Source organism: Lissotriton helveticus, chromosome 5_1 (assembly GCF_964261635.1).
Source record: "Lissotriton helveticus chromosome 5_1, aLisHel1.1, whole genome shotgun sequence".
In the NCBI taxonomy this organism is placed as follows: domain Eukaryota; kingdom Metazoa; phylum Chordata; class Amphibia; order Caudata; family Salamandridae; genus Lissotriton; species Lissotriton helveticus.
Genome location: NC_136065.1, coordinates 383850575 through 383878245, shown reverse-complemented (window position 1 = coordinate 383878245; position 27671 = coordinate 383850575). Strand labels below are relative to the sequence as shown.

General features: G+C 43.8%; 1 protein-coding gene across 3 annotated transcripts in view; it reads left to right on the top strand.

Moving 5' to 3' along the window:
* LOC144754586 (alkaline phosphatase, tissue-nonspecific isozyme-like) overlaps positions 1-27671 on the top strand; it is a 323201-nt gene that overhangs the window by 112600 nt on the left and 182930 nt on the right. For all 3 annotated transcript variants that reach the window (XM_078642556.1, XM_078642554.1, XM_078642555.1), the window contains exons 2-4: positions 7274-7430; positions 8028-8147; positions 13896-14011. In XM_078642556.1, the coding sequence (XP_078498682.1) occupies positions 7367-7430; positions 8028-8147; positions 13896-14011 (300 nt within the window). In that variant the 5' untranslated portion in view covers positions 7274-7366. The remainder of the gene's footprint in view (positions 1-7273; positions 7431-8027; positions 8148-13895; positions 14012-27671) is intronic.

Below are 27671 nucleotides of genomic sequence, written 5' to 3'. Positions count from 1 at the left end.
TAAATATAACATTATTTAAACGTGGCCTTGTAAATATGGAGTTGAATAGAACAAGAGAGAGAGTGTGTTTGTGTTTTTTTTGTTCATTGTCAGCCTTTAGTCCTGTTTCTATGTCTTGTCTGCCCAGGTTTCTGCTTCTCAAAGCCTGGTCACCCTTTGTGTCAGGGAATACTTGCAAACACATGAAGCAGGCAGGGACATCTGACCAGAAGGGGGTCATGGCTGGGTTGGGTGTCTGCTGACCTCGCTCAGAGGCTTCTCCTTGCTTCACTCTCTCTTGCTTAATCCCTGGGAATTAGCTGATTGAGATAAAGAGCTTACTTACTGTCATCTGGTCGTTGTCGAAAGGCGGCTTGCAGTGGAAGTTTCCGTATATGTGTCATGGCCCGAATTGAAGGGGCTACAGTTGTTTAGTTACAGGGAAGGTTGACCTCGTCAGGCGCACTGACTCCTGCGCTTCCAGAGAAAGCAGGTTTTTTGAGAGGCCCTGTCCTCCCGCAGCAGCTGCCGCCATGTTTCTCTCCCACTTCATGGAGCTCCTCCTGACCACCGTCGTCTGCGTCACTCTCTTTATTGTTGTCTTCACGTTCCTCTGTTGGGTCACCTGTCGGATGGCTGGGTGAGTGAACTGTCGGGCTTTACGTGGGTTAAAGGGCATTGACAAATTTCACTCAGAAATGTCTAAAAAAAAGTTTTGGTTACGTTCAATGGACTTTTGCAAGGAGCAGAAACTTCACTCAACTTGGCATCTCCTAAACCTAAATTACGCCTTTGAAGATGGCTACAAACAGTGCACTGCATTTCTTTCGGGGTGTGGGGAGGGATGTGGAGGGTGGGGGTGCAAGGGAGGCTAAACTGGAAATCAAAACCAGCTCCTATAAACATGTTCATGCCACTCCATACTGCAGGAGACCAGGCTAGAGTTGGACTATTGCTGCTCAAAAGTGCACACTGAGCGGGTCATATCTCTGCATTAGAATGCAAAACGAATCTAAATATATGAAGCTTTGTAAATATAAATAAAAATGAAAACAGACTTGGAGAGGTGCTATGCAGAGTAGATGTCAACAACGTGTTTAAATTCCCACTGGAGAGAGGAGGACTTCTTCTTCCGCCGTGGGATTCATCTGACCAGCCATTCCATTCCTGTAAGTCTGTCTCTATAGCTGCACCACAACCCCATCTGAGCCTGTTTTCAGGGACAGACTGGCAATTCTGCAACTGTGGCTGTAGGCCAAGAGGCTGCTCTCGGAGCATGGGCCGCCATGGCCCACCCATGACTAATTTCCACTTTAAATGTATAGCTAAATATACACATTAGTGTGTGTAGCTATTGTCTTGTGAAGCACAAACTTCAACAGTTTCCAAAGCTCTGTATAATGAAAGTGAAAGCAGCAGGCCTACAGTGTGGCTATTAATGCAACACGCCATAAAAAAATCCCAAATTAATTAATTTCCAATTAAATGGAAATTTATCAGAGCTGTATGCAATCAGGAGTGTGGTGAAAAAGCATAGTTGTAAGCTGAAACGACAGTAATGTAGAATCACATACTGTCACAGTTATCTGAGAGCCCAGCCCACTTACTAAGGGTTGACAAGTCTGAGGTGGTATCAGACATTATCGTAATCCTGACAACTAGATGAAAATACAGCTAATCAGCTATGCGAGGCGTTAGGCTACAGATAAATGCACACATTGACTTTGGCATAATAAAGACAGTTATACAATAAAGACAAATAGGGGTAATTTTGGACAAGAGGTGTCTAGAAGGGTTGGAGGTAATGTGGGCAAGAAAGGAGTTGTTCGCTTTATACATTATGTGCATTACTTATAGAAGTCAATGTGAACTAATTTGATTTAAGGAAACTGTAGAGACGGAGGAGGAAATCCATACACTGACCCATCCAGAGGTCAGAGTACTTTGTGCTGGAAAGGTAAGCGACAGCCATATATTTTCCAAGGAACATGTTCTTTTAAGAGTGATTTAAACATTGCTTCAAGCTCCAAAGTGAAGCTTTGTCAGAGAAACCTGAAGAGCCAGTATTGTCCAGCTGAAGAAGTTGAGTGTGTTTGCCACAGTCTTTATTGCAGAAGTAGTAAAGCCTAGGGTTTTCTTAATTCCATGCTGTGATACAGTGAAATAGTATCATGGACTGTGATTTATGAGTGTAGGGATGGAATATCAAGTAGGCAGTATAGAGAGGCCATAATATCGTAGCAAAAATATTGATAGGTATAGAAAATCTGTACATATTTACCTAACTCCAGATATATGTAGCTTGTCAATATGTATGTCTTCAAGGTACGTAGATGTGGAGTTAAGTTTTGTAAATCCGTACTTACCTTTGTGCACTTAATTCCTTCCTCAATATTTTGGTGTTCTTTAATTTGGCTACGATATTAAGGAATCTTGATGTTGCCTGCTTGATAATTCAGACTGCAACCTGATTCACCAAGGACAGCAGAAGTGATATCATGCGCCCTTTGACCCCGATGACATTATATGTCTGACTCCTTGCCCTATCCATAGCTTCTTAGATGCCTCCAATTTCGTACCATGGTAAAGGTAATGAGTAGAAACTACAGAATGTAAACAGGCTTCTTTGAGCCCTGTTCTTTTGTTCTGCTACTGCCTTTTTGACCTGAGAGAACAATAGTAGCCGAGCTAATGGTAACTAGGGGTAAGCAATGGGCAGCGACAGCTGCCACTGGTTACTTTTATTTGCTGTCTGTTGTTAGGAAGATGGACCTCTGTGGATGTTCTTTATTCCATTAACTAATATAGTGAGATTTAAGAAACAGAAACGCCTGGTGTTTTTTATTTTTTTTTATTTTTTACTCCATGAAGCGTAGTGCTGAGATTTAAGGGACATATTTGTCTGTGTTTGTTCTTTATTCCAGTATTACAGTAAAATAGTGAGATAAGTCATTCTTTACATGAGAGAAGCCCAGTGCTACTGCATTTAGCAGTCCTTAGCGTTGGGCTAAACCCTAAATCCTGGAGGGAAAGAGTGAGGCGTACGGCAAATGCTGTTGGTTAAGGTCTGTTAGCAGATTCTGGCCCCCTCCTCTGCCTAACATTTGTTGACCTTTACTGGTGACTTGATGCACATGACTTATTTACTGCCTTTTCAGTCCTTTGTGTTTCTTTGCACCTTATGAAAAGGGACTGCTGAGGTGGAGCACCTTGTGGATTCTTCCTGCGGGTGGCTTGATGAGGTCTATTGCCTGGTTGGCGAGGCCTTGGTCCTTAACCCAGGAGATGGCCTTGGGCCTATGAGGCTCTGCGAGTGGTAATGGCCATCCAATATCAGCCATTTCAGGCTTGGCAGGGCAACAGCCCATCAGAGATACCAATGAGCCAGCATCATTCCTCCTTCCTTAAGGAGATACAATGCCAGTTTCCCTTTGGCTCTTCAAACATCTGGTTCGCTGGGCGCTATGACACACAGTGTCCACTGCAACAATCAGCTCCCTTCATGCACTCTAGCATACTCGCCCTAGCGAAGGTGGAACCTCCATGACATAGCTACTTGCCTTGCTGTACCTACTCTTTGTGTTTGAGTGTGTGGGGGTGATTGCCCATTCACTACCTCCTGTGGTGCACTTACACTGTTTCTTTAAGAAAGTTTGAAATGCTTCTACCCATACTGTGCATGTTCTTTATGCAAGAAAAGCTTACGTTGGGGCTGCAATTTTGTACCATATGTATGGGTGTGTGTGTGTGTGCGCGCATGCGGAACATATGGAAGTGTGCACTGCTACTGTCAATGGACGAGCTGTGCTGTCTCTGGGGGAAGCTTGTTCAACTCTGTTTTTGCTGTACTTTTCCAGTTTATCACAAGCTCGCACTGCGGCGTCAGAAAGCTTTTTTACCATATAAAAGCCCAGAACATCGGATTTGTCTTTGCTTATTCTGTTGAACCTCAGTGTGCAAAGGATTAGGTGTCCGAACAGAGGGACTAAGAAATGAGGGCATTGCGAAGTAAAACAGATCCACGCCCGAGACATCCTCAGAAAAACAAAAAACAAGACTGCTGCCCAGTGGATTCTTTAAAGGGCACGGTTCATGTCTGTATATTTTGTGGTTATTTGTAGAGATTAGCCCTTCCATGCTTGAGAATTGGCTGCCGTGGGGGAATGGCCAACCACCAACCACAGCAGCAAAGGGGTAACTGGTTTCATTGCTTTCCTTGTCCCTGAAGAGGTATGTGGAGGTCTAACATTTTAAACTGCAGGAAGTTTTGCCTGTTTTTCATAGCTTTTCCCACTATTTATTAAATTAATCCCTGTTCATCTCATTCCCAGGAGGACTTTGGTTTGGGATATGCCTGAATTAGAAAACAAGAACTGTTCCTCTTACTAATAACTTCTCAGGGTCAAGAGACAAGTTGTAGATTCTCCATAATTGATAATGAACTTTATTATCAACACTAATGAGAAGAAGCAACATAAACAGTTTTTATCGTAAAGAACGAGGTAGTCTTTCCTTGATGTCTGGCTCAGTCCCTTCGACCATTTTCTATCTCTGGTGCAATTTAGTAACATGTAGTGGTCAGACGAAGCCTGTCTGCCACGACCTGGTTTTGGTTGTTATATGCGTGCTTTCTCTAGGCCAAACCTGAAATGAAAGGAGATTTACTCCAATACCCTCTTTAGGATTAGAATAGTAATTTCTCAGTGTGTAGAGTACAAACAGGGAAATGAAAACCCTGATTTATGTAACTTATTTTAAATTTGTTACGGTTTTTGTGGCACATGTGAGCTGCCATCTGGTGGCCTTTCCAGAAAGATTGAGCGAGTAAATCCATACACAAGAATGTTTATTTTATTTTAATAGTTGGAGCTATATTTTTCCTTGAATGATCCTGTTGTTGTTTGCTGTGTCACAATATTGACTTCTGCATGACATTACTTCTTCATCTCATCGGCAATGCTGCTTCCATCACATTACATTTGCAGGAAGTGAAAACCAAGCATTGGCGCAGGCAAAAGGCCTGTCTTTAATGTGCAAACGTATACAAAACTGTTATGCAGGCTTTAATCCGGATCGTTTCGCCTCAGTGCCAGCTAAGGATTCGCCTGTGCAACCAACCTTGCTATCATTTGCTGTTGTACAAAGGTCCTGCCAAATGCTATGTTTTTTTCCCAGTCTGACACTGTGAGAAGGATGTGGGAGGGGAGAGGTGGCAAAAGCATGCGGGCAATTGTTTGATACTTGGAGTACTTGTGTGAGATACTTTCCGAATCCAATTAATTTCAGATCTGTGGGCGCAGTCAGCCATTTAAGTGTGGTTCAGGATTTGTAATAGGGGGTTTGCGGAACTATTTCTGGGGATGAGATGCATGCACGCGACTTACTAAAGTGTAAGATAAGCACACAGTTTGTGTATAATGTACACATTGTGGCGATTCACTAAACCATTTTTGAGTAGGGGAAGTAGAATAACAGCAGTACTCTTTTGCGGACTCTTACACGCGACTGTGAATCGGCCCAAAATGTCCAACTCCCTATTTGTAAAAGTGCAACGAGGGCATCGTATTTTCTATTTGTCCAAATGTATATGGCTATTCCCTGAATATTCCGATTGCAATCCTAGTTTATATGATTTGGAAGAATGTAAAAGAGTACTGCAGGAATATACTTTACGTACATCAAAATGCCTTTGTGAGTAGCTCCTATTATATGTACAGTTTACACAAGTACATTCTGACGGTGGTTGTGTGTGTCTCTACCCTGGTGTAAGAAGACATTCTGGAATAATGCAATACACATGTATTACTGTTCACAGAAAGATTGCGTTGTCAGTGTGCCATCAGTCCTACTGTAAGGAAAGCAATGAACCCTGACCACTGTTTGAACTGTGAAAACAGGAATAACTAATGTTCAGATGGCCCCACAGTGCTTAATTTGAGCCGGTGGTTTCCGGTTCTTGGCACTAGCACTTAATTGTCAACACCAGCGCTTGTGACAGCCTGCCACAAGGTGGCGTTGTCTGGTTAATTTAGAAAGTACCTCAACAACAATCGATTATTAATTCAATAGACATTAAAAATGACTATTAGCTGCCGCCCAAGCCAATCTTTTAGCTTAGGGGACCTGGAATAGTCTAAATTGTTACACTTGTGGGAGTGCGATGGTTAGTAGTGGCAGGGACAATGTGTGGCGCGAGCTGCAGTGGCACCCTGACGCATGCCCTGGCACTTATTCTTTTTACAAATTAAGCACTGGGGCCCCTCATGCATTTGGGCCCATGCTACTCCAACTGCAGTGTGAATGGAAGCTACACCTATGAGCATAAATTGTCAGTGCTTATATCACCTCGTCCAAATCTATCTGTCCCTAGAAGCGCAGTAATGCTGAAATCACAGTAGCGTAACACAAAATGTCAGAACTCCCATGCAGATTGGGGTGAGGCTGGGCCCCCTGAGACTCACATATCTTATAGATCTCAAACAATCATAAGACTAAGACTGAATGGGTGGGCCACCCTGCCCCCCCCCCCTTCCACCCTGCGCCACAGAGGCTGCAGGGACCTGGGTTACGCCTCTGGCTTCAGCCTAGTTTTGTCACACCATGGATAGGAAGGGCTTCCATTTACATACACTTTTTTGCATGAAAATAACCTACTGATAAAGAAAATTACATTCTACTTTATACGAAAGGCATACGGATGTGTAATGTGTGCATTGAGCATCTGTAGGTTTAAAACAAGGAGTGTGAGCCACAATTATGTGTGAATTCCATATATACCTGCTCGGGCATTTACTTCATGCATGAGAGTCTGGAGAATACACTTGGTCCTAATGATTTATGCACCGTGTACTTAATATGTCTACTACCTTTTTGCATTTGTGAATCAGTCCCATAGAGTAATTCTTTCTCTTGGACGCACTGATTACCTCTTCGTAACTGCCGCATCTCTCAATAAACAATTATTTATGGTGAAAATTTACTAAGATTAATGCAATTACCAGTAAGTAATTGAAGCATGAGTTTCTATTGACTTAGAAGGCGCCTCTGCTATTTATCAGTCTAAATAGTATTGTAGAAGATGTTTGTAGGGATACAAATGACTTCAATGTCAGAAGAGTATTCGGATAATAGCAGTACAAATTTCACTTGTTACACCCTTTCCAGTTTACATAGCCTTGGAGAAAGGCAAAATGACGACATACAGATTGTAAACAGGGTTCCTTGTCAGTCGACATTGCTTGGTTCTCTCTTTCAAGGGATAAAACTCTTAACTACATCTTCTCTATTTTTTCAGAAGCAATAATCGACTAATCGGCTCAGTGTGATCCATTCCTTTGGTTGTACGCTCCTCCATTGACGACATCTTGGGCCCAATACATCACCCTTCATGATGAACCCTCTTCTAATTTTTCTGGTTGTTGAAGTCACTCTCACGCTCGCCATCATCCCAGGTATGTGGCTGCCCAATATTTGCACCTGGCTAGGAAATTAAGGTGTAGGAAAAGGAGATCGTCTTGACTTCATCACTAGGAAGTTCTCTTACCACCTGACTGGACAGATTACTTTAGATCATCAAAAGCCTCACTTGTGCATTAGCTTCAACCTTCTCTAACCCTCACCAGAGATTCAGTGACATTTACTTGTCCATCCATCCATCTGTCTGTTTCAGTGCATTCTCTCCAGACAGATGGCCTCCAGCTTTGACCTTCCCTCCGTTTGCAATACTCTTGCACCCCTTTCCCTGTCCCAGAATGTTACCACTGACTAGTTAACCTTCCCATGAGGAATATCTTTTCCAATAGTGTGTCCCTTCCAGTCGCTTGCAATGGCCTCTTGTTACTTAGTCTCTGCCCACTTATCTTTTATCAGGTACTATAAGTGGGCAGCAACTGGAAAATACCGGCATTTACATTACCTTTTATTCTTTTCTTTGCATTTAATGTTTCTCTTTCTCGTGCTACCTACATATGTAAACACATCCTCATCTTTATCACCTTCTCTTATCCATCTATTACCACTGAAACATTGTCATTTTATGTTTTATCTAGAAAAAGAGAAAAGTTCACAGTACTGGAGGGACCAGGCACAACAGACTCTTAAACAGGCCCTGAAACTGCAGAAGCTCAACAACAACATTGCCAAAAACATCATCATGTTCCTTGGAGACGGTTAGTGACTAAAATGGTTAATCTCTGGTATTAGAACATTCCAGGGTTTGGGGCGGTTTGTAGCTGATGGGTGAAGGGCACATGCCGTGATTTTAGACCATATGTTGTCGAATGTCAGTCTCACCAACATTGACTGTGGAATGTTAGTGACACTCAGTTGAGGATTGTACATTTATTCAAGGATGAATGATATACATCTGCTAATGAGCTTCCAATCACTGCTAAAAACGATACGATCACTGGCTGAGTATACTATCACCAGTGTTTACTGTGTCGCCACTGACAATTTTAATTAATTGTCAGTGGTGACACAGTGGTGAATTAATAACATTGATGAGTGCGTCATCATTTTGAGGAAATTACTGTATGATTCTTGTCAATCAGCATTCAATCATCAACAATGGCAATGTATGTAATCCTTCACAGCAGGTATGTGATTCTGAGCGATAAGTGTGTGATCAGCAGGAATGAGTGTAGGATCTCCAAGGATGAGTGTGGGATCACAGATGATGAGTGTATGATTGTTATGTAGGAATCTAGGACCCTAGTGTAATTTTCCAGATTCAGGCCCATATATAGGTATAATTCACCCAATCCTTATATAGGCATAGGAATAATTACCTTATTTAGTCTTAGCCTATGCAGCCCAAATACGGCATGGCTACTTCCACTAAACTCTGAGAATCCACAACGATTTCTTGGAAAAACCCGCCTTCAACAGCCAGGGACTTCCCCCTGCTTGAATATTAATTTATCCAAGAACTCCTGGAGTTTTTAAGGAACTGAGGCACTAGTGACGACATTATGTCCAATCTTACATCAAACTCGGCACCTTCAAAGTATAAATATGCCTACATTTGCCCAGTCAAACACACAGTGGTTTGGAGCAGATCGACTAACTACTTGCTTGACGCCCTGCTGCTGCAAGTGCCGAAGGAAGCCGACCCTCCAACTGACGCAATGAGAAGACGCTGTCTTTTCTCTTGCCGAGAAATCCAGCTCCGGTGTTTCCAGGCTGCCCTTGCGGGTTTGCGGGATATCGAGTCTGAGAGAGAGTAAAACCAAGGTATGGAGCTGATTAGACCCTTAGAGAATTCTTGGAACAGATTCTTGGCAAAAAATTACTAGACTTAAGCTACACCACACTTACTCCTCCCTCGTACTAGATTTAGGTTAGGAACACTGGGGTAGGCATATTTTAGAAGCACCAGTTGAGTACCTTTAGCCACTATTTTATCACTGTATGTATTTTATGCATTTTATGTATTCTATGTTTATGGCTTAGAAACCATATCATGCTTTTACAGTACTAATTTATAATACTATTCGTATTATAAGCATTGTACTTCTTAAACAGCATTTCAATTGTAGCAGTGCATTTCTTATGCTCAAGAAATAAGACTGTTCAATAAATACTTTTATTGAAAACGCCCCTCTCTCTATTTCTGAGCAACTCTGGTAAAACGAAGCATGCACATCTGACTGAGTGAAATAGCCGTCTATTGTTTCCGCGACTCTAGAGATACATTTCATTCTGGGGAAACAAAGTTGTCATGTTATATGGTTGTCAGAGACTAATCCCTTCTTGTACTTTAGAGAAAGTTTCTAGTGACCTCTGAGCTAGCTGGCACTCACAATTAAGTCTAATATATTCGGCAGAGACCTAGTCGACTTAAGACCTACGTCTAAGCTGCAGGATATATTATTCCAATGCGCAGAACCTATTGGAAATATAGGAACTACACTACATCATCAGCAGGAATGAGTGTAGGATCTCCACGGATGAGTGTGGGATCACAGATGTGGGGCCCGATTCACAGAACTAACTTAAGACAAAATCCTAAACTTACTACCATTTTGGTATTCACAGAAGGCGCTTACTCATTTTGGTATTCACAGAATGCACTTACTCATTGATGAGGATGTGCATGGGAATGCTGAGAATAATTGTATCACTGAGGATGAGTAGGGGATAGATGTCAATGAGTATGTGAACAACACATAAAACACAACCCCCAGACACCAAGCCAACCCCTCAGAGTTAGCCGTATGGATACTTTGGTACAACAACAAGATGTACCGATTTCAACTACCACACTCGTACAAATAGGCAACGCACATGGCTTAAACAAGACCTCAGATATCGGAATTGGTTCAAGGCGGGAAAGAATGGGACCTAAAGAAGGACCACAAAACATAGTGTTGGAATGAAGAAGACTCAGTCGATGTGTATGTGCCAGTGATAAAGGAAAACATGAGACTCGAGGAAAGCAAGTTCTCCAGTGATTTATGAGTTAATACAGTTAAGTCAAAGGGTGATGCAGGAATGAGTAACATTTAGGATAAGCCCATTCGCTCTAGTTGGAAGGGCATGAATGAGTCATGTACCAATAACTTAGATCCTGTTGAAGTGTACGTATTAATGATGTGGGAATGAGAGTCTGTGGAACTGTATGCATTACTGATGTGGGAATGAGTCTGTGGAAGTGTACACATTACTAACGTGTGAATGAGTGTGCAAGTGTACACATTACTGATAAGTGAATGAGAGTGTGCAATTGTATACACTTCTGATGTGGAAATGAGAGTCTGTTGAGTCTGTCGATGTGTCCGCATTACTGACGTGCAAACAAGAGTCAGTTGAAGTATACACCCTACTGATGTGGGAATGAGAGTCTGTGGAAGTTTACTCATTACTGACCTGGGAAGGAGAGTCTGTGGATATGTACATATTAGAGTCTGTGGATATGTACATATTAGAGTCTGTTTAAGTGTACGCACTACTTAAGGGGGAATGAGAGTCTGTGGATGTGTACAGATTAATGACATAGAATGAGAGTCTGTGGATGTGTACGCATTACTGATGTGGGAATGTGAGTCTGTGGATGTGTACGCATTACTGATGTGGGAATGTGAGTCTGTGGATGTGTACACATTACTGACGTGGGAATGAGAGTCTGTTGAAGTGTACTCATTATTGGCGTGGGAATGAGGGTCTGTGGAAGTGTACTCATTACTGACGTGGGAATGGAAGTCTGGAAGTGTACGCACTGCTTACGTGAGAATGAAAGTCTGTGGAAGTGTACTCATTACTGACGTGGGAATGAGAGTGTGGAAGTGTGCGCACTACTTACGTGAGAATGAGAGTCTGTGGAAGTGTACTCATTACTGAAGTGGGAATGAAAGTCTGTGAAAGTGTACTCATTACTGATGTGGGAATGAAAGTCTGTGGAAGTGTACTCATTACTGACGTGGGAATTAGAGTCTGTAGAAGTGTACACATTACTGACGTGGGAATGAGAGTCTGTAGACGTGTACACATTACTGACGTGGGAATGAGAGTCTGTAGAAGTGGGCACATTACTGACGTGGGAATGCAAGTCTGTGGAAGTGTACGCACTGCTTACGTGGGAATGAGAGTCTGTGGAAGTGTACGCACTACTTACGTGAGAAAGAGAGTCTGTGGAAGTGTACTCATTACTGACGTGGGAATGAAAGTCTGTGGAAGTGTACTCATTACTGACGTGGGTATGAAAGTCTGTGAAAGTGTACTAATTACTGACGTGGGAATAAAAGTCTGTAGAATTGTACACATTACTGACGTGGGAATGAGAGTCTGTAGAAGTGTACACATTACTGATGTGGGAATGAGAGTCTGTAGGAGTGTACACATTACTGACGTGGGAATGTGAGTCTGTGGAAGTGTACACATTACTGACGTGGGAATGAGAGTCTGTGGATGTGTACACATTACTGACGTGGGAATGAGAGTCTGTAGAAGTGTACACATTACTGACGTGGGAATGAGAGTCTGTAGAAGTGTACACCTTACTGACGTGGGAATGAGAGTCTGTAGAAGTGTACACATTACTGATGTGGGAATGTGAGTCTGTGGATGTGTACACAATACTGACGTGGGAATGAGATCCTGTGGGTGTGTACATATTACAGACGTGGGAATGAGTCTGTGGAAGTGTACACATTACTGACGTGTGAATGAGTGTGCAAGTGTACACATTACTGATATGTGAATGAGAGTGTGCAATTGTATACACTACTGACGTGGAAATGAGAATCTGTTGAGTCTGTCGAAGTGTCCGCATTACTGACGTGCAAACGAGAGTCAGTTGAAGTATACACCTTACTGATGTGGGAATGAGAGTCTGTGGAAGTTTACTCATTACTGACCTGGGAAGGAGAGTCTGTGGATATGTACATATTAACCTTACTGATGTGGGAATGAGAGTCTGTGGAAGTTTACTCATTACTGACCTGGGAAGGAGAGTCTGTGGATATGTACATATTAGAGTCTGTTAAAGTGTACGCACTACTTAAGGGGGAATGAGAGTCTTTGGATGTGTACACATTAATGACATGGGAATGAGAGTCTGTTGAAGTGTACTCATTATTGGCGTGGGAATGACGGTCTGTGGAAGTGTACTCATTACTGACGTGGGAATGAGAGTCTGTAGAAGTGTACACATTACTGACGAGTCTGGAAGTGTACACATTACTGACGTGGGAATGAAAGTCTGTGGAAGTGCACGCACTGCTTACGTGAGAATAAGAGTCTGTGGAAGTGTACTCATTACTGACGTGGGAATGAGAGTCTGTGGAAGTGTACGCACTACTTCCGTGAGAATGAGAGTCTGTGGAAGTGTACTCATTACTGACGTGGGAATGAAAGTCTGTAAAAGTGTACTCATTACTGATGTCGGAATGAAAGTCTGTGGAAGTGTACTCATTACTGACGTGGGAATGAAAGTCTGTAGAAGTGTACATATTAATGATGTGGGAATGAGAGTCTGTAGAAGTGTACACATTACTGACGTGGGAATGAGAGTCTGTAGAAGTGTACACATTACTGACGTGGGAATGACAGTCTGTAGAAGTGTACTCATTACTGACGTGGGAATGAGAGTCTGTGGAAGTGTACGCACTACTTACGTGAGAAAGAGAGTCTGTGGAAGTGTACTCATTACTGACGTGGGAATGAAAGTCTGTGGAAGTGTACTCATTACTGACGTGGGTATGAAAGTCTGTGGAAGTGTACTAATTACTGACGTGGGAATAAAAGTCTGTAGAAGTGTACACATTACTGACGTGGGAATGAGAGTCTGTAGAAGTGTACACATTACTGATGTGGGAATGTGAGTTTGTGGACGTGTACACATTACTGACGTGGGAATGAGAGTCTGTAGAAGTGTACACATTACTGACGTGAGAATGTGAGTCTGTGGAAGTGTACTCATTACTGACGTGGGAATGAAAGACTGTAGAAGTGTACACCTTACTCACGTGGGAATGAGAGTCTGTAGAAGTGTACACCTTACTGACATGGGAATGAGAGTCTGTGGAAGTGTACTCATTACTGACGTGGGAATGAGATTTGTTGAAGTGTACGCACAACTTACGTGAGAATGAGAGTCTGTGGAAGTGTACTCATTACTGACGTGAGAATGAGAGTCTGTGGAAGTGTACACATTACTGACGTGAGAATGAGAGTTGTGGTAGTGAATGCATTTCTGACGTAGTTAAGTTTGAATGAGATCCAGTGGAAATGCACGTTCGGGTGAAGTAGGAATGAATGAGACTCCTGTGCCGCACAGCAATGGCACTCTGCCAGTGCGACTTTGAATGATATTCAGAGTTCATGCAAGCAATTAGCTAGTATGACATTCCCCTTTCCAAGTGTAACACTAACCATAGCTTTTAAACTAGATTTTAATTGATAGCATTTTTTTCCAGGAATGGGCATCTCTACAGTGACGGCCACTCGAATCTTGAAGGGGCAGTTAGCGAATCAGCCAGGAGAGGAGTACCAGTTGGAAATGGATAAGTTTCCCTTTGTTGCCCTGTCGAAGGTAAGTACCGCTGTTTACTTTTTAGGCCTGGCCTAGAGACCGCTTTAGAGCTCTCCAGCCTCAGGTACTCAAAGAAATTCAGGAATAAAAATATATGGATAAATACACACAGAGTGGCATTTTCTATTAGTGATCTTCAACCATTGGTTTGCTCAACTGTTATTCAGTTTGCTTTTACCTACCACAGTATACAGTATTGGGTCAGTAAGTCCCCTACTTCAGCCATTGGCTCTTTGCTCTGTGAATGATGACAATAATTCCTCATCAAATCTGCACATCCACCTAAAAAATGCACTTGCAGGGCTAGTTGTTCAATATTTGTCTTTACCCGGGCTCTTTTCTTTCTGTTCATTATCCCTTTTCATTTTTTAGCCGATTGTGAATGCATAAAGTACATCTTCATGTTATATTAATTTAAGGCTAATAGTGACTTTTATTGCACCAATATGAATCATATTTTCTGTGATGTGCACTTGTCTGTTTAGAAGCACACAGTCAGTCAGTCAGTCAAATAACTTTATTTCGATTCCACAAAGAAATCATAAAAGTATACATCAATATAAAAAACACAAGCTACAATAAAAACCATGGTACATATTTACATAATACTGATTTCCATAAACATTCACTACCGATTTCTAATAACTGGAGCTGATCTAATAGGGGTAGGAGAGGTAATAGTTGATAGTACCCCTTCCTAACAGATATTTGCGTAGGGCTGTTGATCTTGGTGAGGGGATAGGTGGGGTACTCGGGTAAAAATCGTAGAGATCCCAAACTGAAATGGAGCCATCATTTTCATGGGGCTGGGAGGATCGTAAATAGGGGACTGTGTGCCTGTCCCTAAATTTAACTAGAACTAGGTCCCCGGGAATTTCTTTAGATGATGACCCTAACCAGCCCACCCTTCTGACGCTCAGGATGCCACCGTTTTTGTTGGGTGGGAGGGGTCTATTTTTTGATAACCAAAACAGGACTTTATGAAATAGGTCCTGATGGCTTTCAGGTTTCCCTTGGATGGGTGCAGGTACTCCTGCAAGAACAAGCACAAAGGGGGCGGCTTCTGGAGGCAAATCTATACAAGCTGCTCTGTTAGGTTCTGCTCTGGTAGCAGAGAAATTAGGTAACACGGGTTTACGGGAAATTTTGGTGGCAATTGGAGATTGTCTCTTAGGAGGTTGTCGATCGGTTTGGACATTTTTAGTGGCATTGATCACAGATGTATGGGCGATTTTAGTAACTGTTTTAGGTAGGCAGTTGGGAGATTGACTTACAGTTGGGACAGTTTTTATAGTGAGAGGCACTTTGGGGGCAGTAGAGAAAGTGGAACAATTAGGTGTAACAACCTTTGCGGGAGGGAAAGAATTGGCTTTAATAATAGTCTCTAGGCTTGTCAACCTATCCCCTAAGATGTTGATTTGGTCAAGCAGGGGTGTTATTACAGATCTTAACATCAATTCAAAGTGGGGCAATAGTTGCAGATGGGGGGATGCTACTTCGTCATCCAAAGTCCCAGTGAGCACCTTGGATGAGATAGGATTTAAGGCGGGCGATGAGGAATGAGTACAGAGATTTTGTATTTTAGCTTCTGTTTCGTAATCATTAACCCCGTCGTGCTTCCTTTTCGCACTTTGGCCCTGTGACAGTCCAATAGTTTGGCTGCTATCCTCCTTGGGTGATAGGGGTGGATTGCAAGGTCTATCGGCGCGAGGGTCGATAGTAGACCCTTTTACGGGGGAAGGGGCTATAACTGGAATAAAATTAGTCCCGCACAAAGCATTTAATTCCTCCCAATAAGACAATTTTTCTGAACTGACAGTGGTTTGTGGGAGGGTTTGAGTTGGATCTAGGGTTTGACGGCAGTCATCAGAATCAGTGTCGCTGATAGTGATAAGGGTCATATGGCTTTGAGTGTACGTGTCCAATTCCTGGCCCGGGCGTCGTTTTTGATTGAAGATTGGATAGGCCCCCTTGGATGTCATGTAATATGGCTATGTTGGTAAAACAAATAAGTCCATAAGTCTTCTACAAAAGAGAATAGGCACTGTACCTTTTCTTGTGGGTATGCCAGGGGAATGGCCCGTCCCCGTCCTCCTCGTGCCACTGAGGGCCACAGAGGGCCCGCCCTTTGCCCGGGCACCGACCCGCGCGCGATCCCGCGACGCGGGGGCTCGCGCTGGCCTTAAGCGCACCTCCGGGAGCGGGACAGGATGCGCGCCTTCCTAGGCGCAAGCGGTGCTGGGGGATGTAGTCCCCGATTTGCCGCCTCGCCGAGATGGTTGGGAAGCGGCAGGCAGCAGGGAAGCAGAGAGATGCAGCAAGCAAGCAGCGCTGGGGCTGCGGTGGACCAGGAGCCCAAGTGGTGACCTCCCAGGTCAGTGGCAGTGTCAGGTCCCCCGCTCCCCCGGGGCTCGAGCTGGCCCTAAGCGCACCTCCGGGGGCAGGACAGGATGCGCGCCTTCCTAGGCGCAAGCGGTGCTGGGGGATGTAGTCCCCGATCTGCCGCCTCGCGGCGATGGTTGGGAAGCGGCAGGCAGCAGGGAAGCAGAGAGATGCAGCAAGCAAGCAGCGCTGGGGCTGCGGTGGACCAGGAGCCCAAGTGGTGACCTCCCAGGTCAGTGGCAGTGTCAGGTCCCCCGCTCCCCCGGGGCTCGCGCTGGCCTTAAGCGCACCTCCCGGGGCGGGACAGGATGCGCGCCTTCCTAGGCGCAAGCGGTGCTGGGGGATGTAGTCCCCGATCTGCCGCTTCGCCGCGATGGTTGGGAAGCGGCAGGCAGCAGGGAAGCAGAGAGATGCAGCAAGCAAGCAGCGCTGGGGTTGCGGTGGACCAGGAGCCCAAGTGGTGACCTCCCAGGTCAGTGGCAGTGTCAGGTCAGCACACATATTCTTGTATTAAAATTATATTCAATGGTACTTTTTTATGTATAAATTCGCACCTGCTTGGCAAAGCCAGACTTATTTATTTTGCCAGTGCTTGACAAAGGGGACACAGGTCAAGAACCATTCAAGGGATCATCTGGGAGTAGTTTTAATGAGTTTGGGAATATTGAGGCAGTGTGAAGATGGGTCAGTGCAATATACTGTACTCTAGGTGGTTAAGAGTTTTAGTGAAAATGATGACATGCATATTAGGGTGTTCAAGTGCTGCACTAGATATGAATTTGGCAGACCAGATGGGCTTGTTGTCATTTTCTGCATCACTTAGGATTTCTTCTGTGGCTTTATCTGGATAGCTCAGTAAGTCACTGCTGGACGCTGAAAATATGCTGATCGCAAAAACAACAGTTGATGGACAGAATGCAGAACAATGTCATACATTCACCCAAGTACAGAGATCTGGGCCTAAATTCATCGTTTTTTTGCTCAACATGTCATTCTAGTTTGTACCTAGCCATGTGCAAATCAGTCTTGACCCTGTGCCCCATGTGAACAGTCCAGCCCGAAGTGGCAGGCCAGGTCCTCCCTGGACTCGAAACAAGCACCCTAGGACCGGTTTCGGGCTTTCAGCTGATCGGCAAGTCACGAGTTCGTATGCTGGCAAGCGTCTCCTTAAATTAAATGCAATTAAATCGGGTAATAGTACCCCTTGTTATTTGAAGCGCCTAGATACAACAGAAGTGTACTGTGAACTGTAATAAAAGACGGAATTATCAATGTGTCCTTAAACAGCGTGTCCTCTGATGGAAGTTCATCAGCAGAGCTGTACAGATGTCTTGGTGACTTGTTCATTTGCAGAGTTATGTAGATGCAATATTTCAGCAGTAGCTCTGAAACAGAGGTGCATGGGCTGGCGAGCACAGCTGCATTCTGGAGTAAAGTGCGCCGTAATGGAAATCCATTGTTCGAGATTTGCACGTGTAGTCTTCATTATAATTGTGGCTGGTGTTAGCAAAAGTTTTTTAATTTTGCTAAAATTGTATGGTAATAAAATTACTTAAAAGGGCTGTAAGCCAGCCCTCTTCATCCATGGGCCTGTTATTGTGTCATTCATATTTTCAACATACTGCATGTGGCAGCCCACTTCAGCCATTGGCTAACTTCACACAATGCGTGCTTTTTGGTACCCCAAAAAGTATTTTTAACCATAACCTATTTTTTTTTTAAGATTGAGGAGTGCCCGGCAACTTAAACAACGTAAAGTTTGCAAAAATCATGGCAACACAACCACTATTGACAAACTTGAAAGGCTGTGGCCAACACTAGGCCTACTGGCTTTGCCAATGCTTGTTATTCATATTGTGACCGTGTTATAACAGACATATATCAGCTTGCTTTCGCCGCAGAGTAAATGAGACTATTTAAGGAGTAGGTACACATACATTGGCCGAGCTTTGCAGATGGCGTCTGGAGAAGGCCGCTGCCTGACAGAAGTGCATCGGTTGACTTGTTTTGCAGATGCAAGCTTTGATTGGCAGCTCTTTGGCGGGAGAACGGGGGGAGGGGGCTGCGCCATAACTGTCTGAATTACAGAGCCCCGCGAGGAAGGCGCATCAACAGAAGTGTCAGCGATGCATAATCGCTTCTGTGTGCGTCTGTGGTCAGGGGATAGCCGTGGCCTTGGGGAACAAGACAAACATAAAAAGGAACGTTTTAAAATTAGCGAAAGCTAAATATTTGCAGTTCAGTATCTTCCAAAACGCATAGGGTTGGAAATAAGCATCCGGGAAAGGCAAAGTAAGCCAGCCAATGTTCATATATAGCACAGAATTCAGTTGTGGGGGAGACGTGTTAGTGGTCAGGCCTTGTGGTCCGGACCTGGAATACGCAGTCGAGGTTCTTTTTTTTGGAGTCACAGCTTTCTGCTGTCACTCACTCTGCGCGCTCTTGGGCAACCCAGGTGGAGATTTCAATTCTATGGTTCGGTTCCTGCAGGGCCCAGGTGTGACACAGAAGGTTCAGCAGAAAACATAAGGCAAGTTATGTTGGTCAACATTGTATAATATGGGAACTTCGAGTTTTAAATATCGTTCTACATAATACAGCAGCAAAAAAATTGACTACCAAAACAACGACAAGGTAAATACAAATTGATATACAATACGTAAAGCCTTGTATATGCGCCTTGACAATAATTGTATATTCAAAGTACGCATGCGTGGAGTTAACAGTAAAACTATGCTTACAAATTTATTCGCACCTTCACAATATTTTGTTTTTCTATATTTTTGCTACAATGCTCTTGTGAAAGGATATTTCTGTAGCTGATATTACAGAGGTCTGCGAGAAAATGATGACCTGGCTCTGGCTCAGCTCGAGGTCCTCTTGGAACCTCGAGCTGAAAATGAGCCACACTTATTGGGGGATTCGGCCTACCAGCAACGCTCGAACCTAATGCGCCAAGAATTTAAGAAAAAAACATTACCTTTTGATGTAAAACAGTAGAACAGGAGAGGGAAAGAGGAATCAATTCAGGGGCTGAATGGCACAATGTAAAATTAGAAAAGCTGGGATTTTTCCTGGCGTCACTGCTTGACCAAATCGTGGGATCCTAGCTGAATATTTTATTACACTGTGCTTGCATTTTCCTTACAGCATTTGAAAGCACTCGAAATTCGTGAGATCAAGGTGTGTGCTATTTAAACACCTCTCGTGCGTCTGATTTAAATGGTCTTTAATATTGCTTCAGGTAAGAATGCCCATATATAGGGGCACATAACAATTGACTTGCCTTTTAACCCACTAATGGCAATGTTGTCATGGCGGGGGTCACTGGCGTAATGAAACATGAGGGTGGCCCCCATGCAATTCACGCGGAGGGCCCCCCTCCAGACTCCATCAGGAGCTCTCCTGACAGAGGCCTTTGCTGAGGGAGCCCCTGGAGCTTGGGCCCCCCACACCGCGGTTGCTGCAGGGGCCTGTGTTACGCCACTGGCGGGATGGGAAGAGGCATGAGTGTTACTAACATCACATATACAAAAACAAAATATTGTTTTTTTAATAACTAAATTCCAACATTTTTACATTTGTATATTACCCATAAAAACGGAATGAAAACATACATCACAACGGCAAGGAAGAATTTAGAACCAGGCAAAAATTGAATTGAATTGAATTGAATTGAGTGGTATTTATATAGCGCATGGCTACCCGAAGGCATCCCAGCGCTTTACAGAAGCTTTTACAAAAATGATTTGGCATACAACTAATACATATCTCCTAATTAATGTCACTGTACAATCATGAATTCATTTTTCATATACAATCATTAAGTGCTGGTACATTATGTGGCTAACTTTTCATCGATGTGTTTCGGTAGAAAAATATTTATCGTCCACCTTCTTCAGTTCATTCATACATATATTATTCACACAACTTGAGAGAAATGACTGTACAAGTCTAGCAGTGTACACATTTTACTGGGTGCTTTCTGGCAAAATCTATGTAGGGAAAAAGAACAATATGTTACAGCTTGAAATTTGAGAAAATGTTATAATTGCGTAATCCCTTATTCCAACCTGCGTAACTTGTACCGATTCAATAATCCATTCCTGGAAAATAAAAGAACCCTCCAGTGTACATGTTTCTCCGACTGGTACTCCTTTACCATTTTGCTAGGGAATTTGGAATTTGCCCCTAAGTTGGAGCCTGAGTGGGTTTAATGTTACTTATGATGGCCAAATTCCTAACCGGTGAGCGTAAGTGGATTGGGCAATGCAAATGGTGTGAACACCCACAAATCTGAAACTCCATAACATTTGCAATGGATTTCCCATACTTATATGGACTTCAAAAACTACACCTGTCAGCAATGGATACGGATCAGTAAGTTTTCCAAAATGTTTACAACACTCCCATTTATAAGGAAGTGAAGTCTTCAGATGGAAAATTAATTTCAATATAAATGGAAACAGATAAAAGTTCACATGAGTTTAAACCCTACCCCTGAAAATGTATGTGGACAGTCTGCAAACATATGGCTATGGCAAAAACACCTGCACTTAAACCAGAGAACCAGGGCCGAGAATATAATTGGTGCAGTTGGTGCAGTTCCTGTGGGGACCAGGTCTGTAAAGGTGTAATTGCACCCCAACTATGGCTAAATTTTGCTACCATATTCATAACAAGGAGTTCACTGTGAGTTCAGCCTGTATGTGCAGTACCAGCACATAGTGATTTTTACTATAAAACTCTCACCCTTCAGGAAATCCTAGAGTTTTCACAATGGAGTCTAATACTTCCACCGCAGGCTTCAACCTGATCTCTTTCAGGGCATACTTTAAGATATTTCAAGGGATGTTAATGATAAATGGTTAAAAGACTGGCCAAGGCATACCTGCTATAAACTTTATTATCAGGATATTACCTTGTCAGTGTTGCAAACAAATGTGGACACTATGTGGGGTCTAATTACTCAAATATCGTTCCTCTTGGTCTACATGTTTTTTCGCCTTCCTAGAAGATACTGATGCTTTCATCAGGACCAGCATTTCAAGGATCCCTTTGGATTGCCTTATCCTTTCTGGGTCAAACAAGTGGGGAATTACCCCTACTCGCACTTCATACTTCCATTCATAGCATGCATAGACTTTATGCTTACATCCCGACCCGCTAAATAATTGGTGTGTATTGATTTATTTACCTCTTCATTCCTTTTCTATCGGATAGGGAACGTCAAAGTTCTTATAGTCACACTTTCTTCAAAGAAACATTGGGCACAATCACCTATGCATTCTAACTCCTCAGCAGGCGGTTCTGGAGGTATGTAGCTCATTTTACTTGCCTACATCGGGGACCATGGCACCCTTATTACGCTACTGCTAAAATCTATGGACCTATAAAAATCCTTGATTCCCCTGGCATAAATTTGATTTTGTAACTGTGAATTAGATACACGTCAGAAATGTTTGCAAGTCTTAGATGTTTTGCTGTTTTCATTATCCGGATCTTTGATCATTAATTTATTTTGCAGTAAGCACTGGAAGTTGCTGAAACCCCCAGGCTTCCTCTTTGATTCTCTTGGCACGGCTGTTGCTACCCCTAGTTTTAGGGGTCATACAGGAATTTGCAGCAACAGGAAGTAATCAGGTTCTTTCAGCTGTGTTTAGTTTATGTGGTGTCCACTCCCAGATCCTCAGCAGGAAATAGGGGTCAGTTGAGAGGCTAAGGTTGGACCAAGATCTTATCAACCCTATGATAGTGGTTGGTGGCAGCATGGCATTACTTCCAGCACTTTGATGAATTGATGTCAGTGGTCGGTATGTCCATTACCCCATATGCTCCGAAGTAGATCCTGTGCCACCCATTTGTAACTGGCTAGCTGTCATTCCCAGTAGGTAAGTCCATTTTAAAATGTGTTCCTTTAAGTCATAAACAGGCAGAAACTGGCTTTAACAGATTTTTAGAAAAAACTCTCTTAGTTTGGTTACGCATCTCCCAGAGTAAATATTTTTAAGATATTAAGGGCCAGATGTAACAAAGGTTAGAAGATAGAAGATAACACGTGGGGCGTGGCAAGATGGCCAAGTGGACGTGATCCACAACGGCTCCGCTGCCACAGCGCCTGTTTTTAAGATAATTAGCAGCAAAAATTCAACTTAGAGGCAGGGAACAAAAGATTGACGGAGAGAGGGAAGAAGTGGCGACAAAATCGGACCCCAATGCCAATGGCAGCCGAAAGATCCGAGCTCGGCGAGGCGCCCGCTGCGCCACATAAAATAGAGGCCGGGCCACCTCATTGCAGTGTAACAGAGAGCACACGGGAAAAAGGACGCTAGCCCAGAGGCACACAGAGGGAAAGCGTGGACCCGGGCGGCGCGGAGTCTCCCTCCACAGAGACTGACTCACCAGACTTAACGACATGCAGCGAGGACTAGGGAGTGAGCGGCGAGTGGAGCCAGCAGGCAATGGAGAGCGGCTGTCAGGCCCCAAGGCACTCAAACAGAAAAGTGCTGCGCGTCAGGTTGAAGGAGAGATGCGGCGGCAGCAGGGCATGGAACGGTGCAGCGGCTGTCGCAGAGGAGATAGCTTCGTTAGCCTGAGAGTCTGGGCCGGGCGTGAAAGACCACCAGGATTTACTCGATTGTGCCTGACCCAAAAATGGCGGCCCTAGACCATCCGGCCAGAAGAGTGCTGCAAGCCAGATCATAAGAGGGGCACAGCAGCGGCGGCAGGACAAAGAAGGTTTTAGCGGGGCCCGTGGATGAGTTATATGCACTAGCCTGAGGGTCTAAACCAGGCGGAAGCCTATCCCTAAAATAGCTGTCAATGGAGTTCAGGCATTGCAGGCACCTACGAGGGATGACACCACCCCTATCTCCACACTGTATTGAGAGGGCCTCTTGGGACAGAACTAGATCTATCCTACATCGATTATCAACGCAGCTTCTGTCTATGCTCTTGTGTCGGTGATGGCACGTTGCTGCACCTGAACCAGTAATGGGGATCCTGAAGGAAAGTGGAGAACCTTCGACCAGCTGATGAGAGATGAGTACTGTAAAGCTGTAGGTTGAGGCGGGCGGCATTTCCTAATAAATATGGTGCAGCTGATGGAACTATGACGATGCCCTCCGGCAGAAACCATATATGTTACTGATGGAACTCTGACGATGCCCTCTGGCAGAAACCTTATATGTTATACTGACCGTGGTGCGCGAGCAACATGGTCGATGCCCGGTGGAGCTGTTTTGGCAGCTATAGAGGAGATTGACTTTGACACCCCCTTAGCCGTTACCTAACCAACCGGACATTGAACATTGTTTTACCTCGTCTCTCTGCGGTGTTTCCTTTCCCTCAACCTCCTCCTCCCTCTGTGATCATTGTGGCTGACTCCCCTTCCCAGCCCTACCTGACTTTGTTTATTTTTTTTCCTACACCCCGGTCTCGAACCCTCACCACCCACCCTCCCTCATGCTCCTGCTAACTCATATATGTTTTTCATTTTATTTTATGGTAACTGATGTACGTTTGTGCAACTTGTTCTTATGTAAAGCGCTCTGGTACCTCCGGGTCTATATAAAACTCTTCAAATAAAATAAATAAAGGATTTTTTGGTCGCAAAGTGAGTGATTTGCCAAAATCACTGGGTTTGCAACTGCAAAGCCCATTTTTGTAAAGCACAAATCAGTTTTTGCAAGTTGGAAAACTTTTTACGACTTTTAAAATGGGTTTTCCCTTACAAGTGGAAATTTGGAAGGGATGTGAAAGGGGCATACTTCCAAATAACGTTTCAGTATGTTATTTTTCAATGGTTTGCTAGCGCCTTTCCAGTCACAAACCATTGAAAAGCTACTGACTTCTTAAAAGATGTGGTAACTGACTTGCACAAAGGAAGTGGTCCTCCTGGGAATTCTTCCCCTTTAGGATTCAGGGTGGCAGTCTCAGGTGGTGTAGGCAGTGGTCTAAGAGACCTTACTTGCTCCCACGGAAGTTTACCAAAAAGCGGATCTTTTTCCCCCCTTAAGTATAATGAGCTGCCTTAAGTAAAAACCCGTTTTAGAATCCTATCACAGGGATTGTGGATCTGCTGTCCCTTGCAGGCCACCATCCTTGTGATTGCAGCCAAATCAAGGGGATCGCAAATTACGACCTGCCTAATGAACCTCTTTCTTACCAGAAATCTACCCTGAGCCATTCTCCTCCTCATTCCAGTCCTCAGTGCTTGAAGCGAGGCCTCACCCTCAGACTATTTTAGCCATGCTTGTAAAGGAGAATTGCCGTTCTTAAAGTAGTCTTTCCTCTAAATATTTCATCATGACGTATAAATATACCTTTCTCCATCCCAACATGATTGCTAGTAAAATACTGATCAGGGTAATAGGCGGTGACTAAAGAAAGGAGGGAGTGACGGTAAAGGACTGGTTGAACTCTCCAGATGGTTAAGGCTGGCCCAATGGTCAGTAGAAGCACCGCTGTATCAATTATAGTGCCTCACATTCCCACTCTCAGCCTGTTTGTGCCTTTTTGGTAAGGGGAAGTGGCGGCTCCTTCGCTATGGCGGAAACATAAAATGATAATAACTGAAAGTTAATATAATTTTTTGTTTGTGTTGCTTTGCGGGTGGGTGGGTGGCAGGGGCTGCTCTGCTCTTGGAGCAGGGCAGGGGAACAGTGGTTTGCCCACTCTTAAGTGCGCAATGACTGGCTGGTCTGCACTCTGGGACCGCCCAAACCAGTCTAGCGCACTTTCCCAGTTCTCCATGCAGGCGGCATTACAGCCTGCGTCGAGAACCTACCCGGCCCCCATTCCCTGGTTGAGATTCAAACTAAGATGCTCAAAACCAATCACAACGCTGCATTGCAGCACTGTGATTAGTCAGTGGGGTCTGGCTGTGCTTCCTGTTCCTCGAGGAAAGCAGGAGCAGGTAAATTGTTTTTTATTATGTACATCCGCGCGTGATGCCTGCCGCAGTCCCGCCACCCGCGAGACATGTTGGCGCCACTGGTGAGGGGACCTTTTGCCCTTGGTGATTCATACACAGGAAGTAATTGTTAACTTCCTGCTGAGACAGCATTTTTAGTAAGGAGACAGCACTGTTAGTAAGGTTCCAGTTATCCACTGAAAACAAAAACTATCTGTTGCTCTATGGATGGTAGAAGCCGACATGTAGACTGTGATTTTAATTTATCTTGTTTTAATTGTCGTATTACACAGAGAAGTTAGTATGTTTATTTCAGTTCAACAATTTATGCTAGAGATTTTGACCAGTCATTCCAGGCTCAATTGTAATTTGAAAAATATTTGTGTTGTTAGCAGATAGATCAAGTTAAGAAATAGTGTGGAGCAATCTCATGACACCCAATTGATTGTCATTGGTTCGGTACAGGAACACCAATAATTGGGTCTGGAGAGATCAGAATACATTTTGGGAGATATGATAGTTTATTTTTTTTAAATTGTGGATTTTAGAATATATACTTACTTGAAAGATGGGGTCTAGGTACAATCCATGAAAATGCCAAGTATGCTGTTATCAACCCTACAACTCCTCAATACAACTGACTGGCCAGCAACAGAAAAAGGTCCAGAAATGTATGAATTTCTATCTAAGATATCCAATTTCCTTCACTCGCATGTTCTCCTGTGGCGACCAGCCCAGGCTGCTCATTCTTGCGACAAAAACTGTGTGGGACACTGCTTAGCTGCCGATCTCACATCATCCATCCCAAGGGCGTTGAGATGGTAATACCCCCCTGTGCATTCGTCCCTGCTGCGGGAAGCGCTGAGAGCCACAAGCTGGAGCTCAGCATCCAGTTTTCTGGGTGGAGAACAGTGTAGGGATTCACCTTCACTAACCACCTGTCTAGAGTTTTCAAAAGCAGCCCAAGATCCGCGAGTCTGTTTAAAAAATAAAACAAAATTGCATGTTTAATATTTCTGTGGGCAGAAATAGTTGAGGTAAGCAGACTGCTAATTTCGACATGTTTTCTTTACTTTCAAATGGCTTATTTAGACATTCTACCAACAAGCCATCTGATGGTTCCAACGCGAGCCAGAAAGACTGCACTGATCAAAGCTTCGCCCACATTGTACCTTACACTGTGGGCCTCAGTGACATTACCCGCCAAATTAGACATATCGATGGTGCATTGTCCATAAATTGCAGCAAGCCTGTCCCTAAACCGTCCCTAACCTCAAAAAGTCAATGCAGCTTTTTTATGTGGTTAAAATATCCCCCTGTCCAGACGGTCAGTTTGTGTTTTGTTTTTGAAATGTGTAGGGATGTTGTTTTCACAGTTGCTGTCCAGATTTAGATCAGCTGGAAAGGGGGCCTCCTTTAATCCAACGTTCAAGGAAAAAATAGAGGTTGAAAATTAAATTACTCACAGTCTGTGACTTGGAGGTATCCAATCACGAAACTTCCAGTGTAAATAGGGTCCACTGGGAAAGCCTTTTGCCACAGGAGTTTATTTATAGGGCCAAGAGCACAGAGCTCTTTGTGAGCCTGGAAGGGCAGGTACACTGGGACATTCCTAGCAGACCAAAGCTCGTTCCCACAGCGCAGAGCTTTCCGGTCGCCTTCTCAAATTGTCTTTTGTGAGAGTTGCCTTTCTGCCTTTTTGTGTATTTTCTCTGGCAACATTTGTTCTGGAGTATTTTGCATTTGTGTTTGAATTATTTGTCTAGCGTTAGCCTCGCTGGTGGTCTGCATCCCCACTGGAGCCTGGAGCACCACTGATGACCCGATTGTGGAGAACCCACGTGCACAATGGTTTTTTCTGACGCCTAATTAGAGGATTACTAGACACTGCAGTTATATTCCATGTGCTGTTTTGTACGATCTCTATTCAGATCTGCTTACCGCTGATTGAGGCACGTCACAGGCAGCCATTTCCGGAGACCCATTTCTGTTGACATCTAGATTAGTGCCGAACTCTGCCACTTGTTTTCTCTTCTTCTCCACCCTGGTGCCCCCATTGCAGCTCTGCAGACTTGCAAGATGCCATCTTTGGGGTTCTTACGCCCCATTTCAACCGTGGACGCAGGTGTAGACTTTCTTACCAAGAGTAGATTGAGATTGAGGTGGAATCATTTATGAACTCCTAAAAACGTGTTAGTTTGAGAGTGTGAACAAACTTGGTCTGTAGTAGAAAAATTAGAATGAAAAAAACAGAGTAGGAAATAATTAGAGCGAAAAGTGTAATATTAAAAAATGTAAAATATAGAGAAAGGTGATGTATGTGTGGTAAGAGACGGGGTTAGGGAGTTGTTTAAGCTTAGGTTT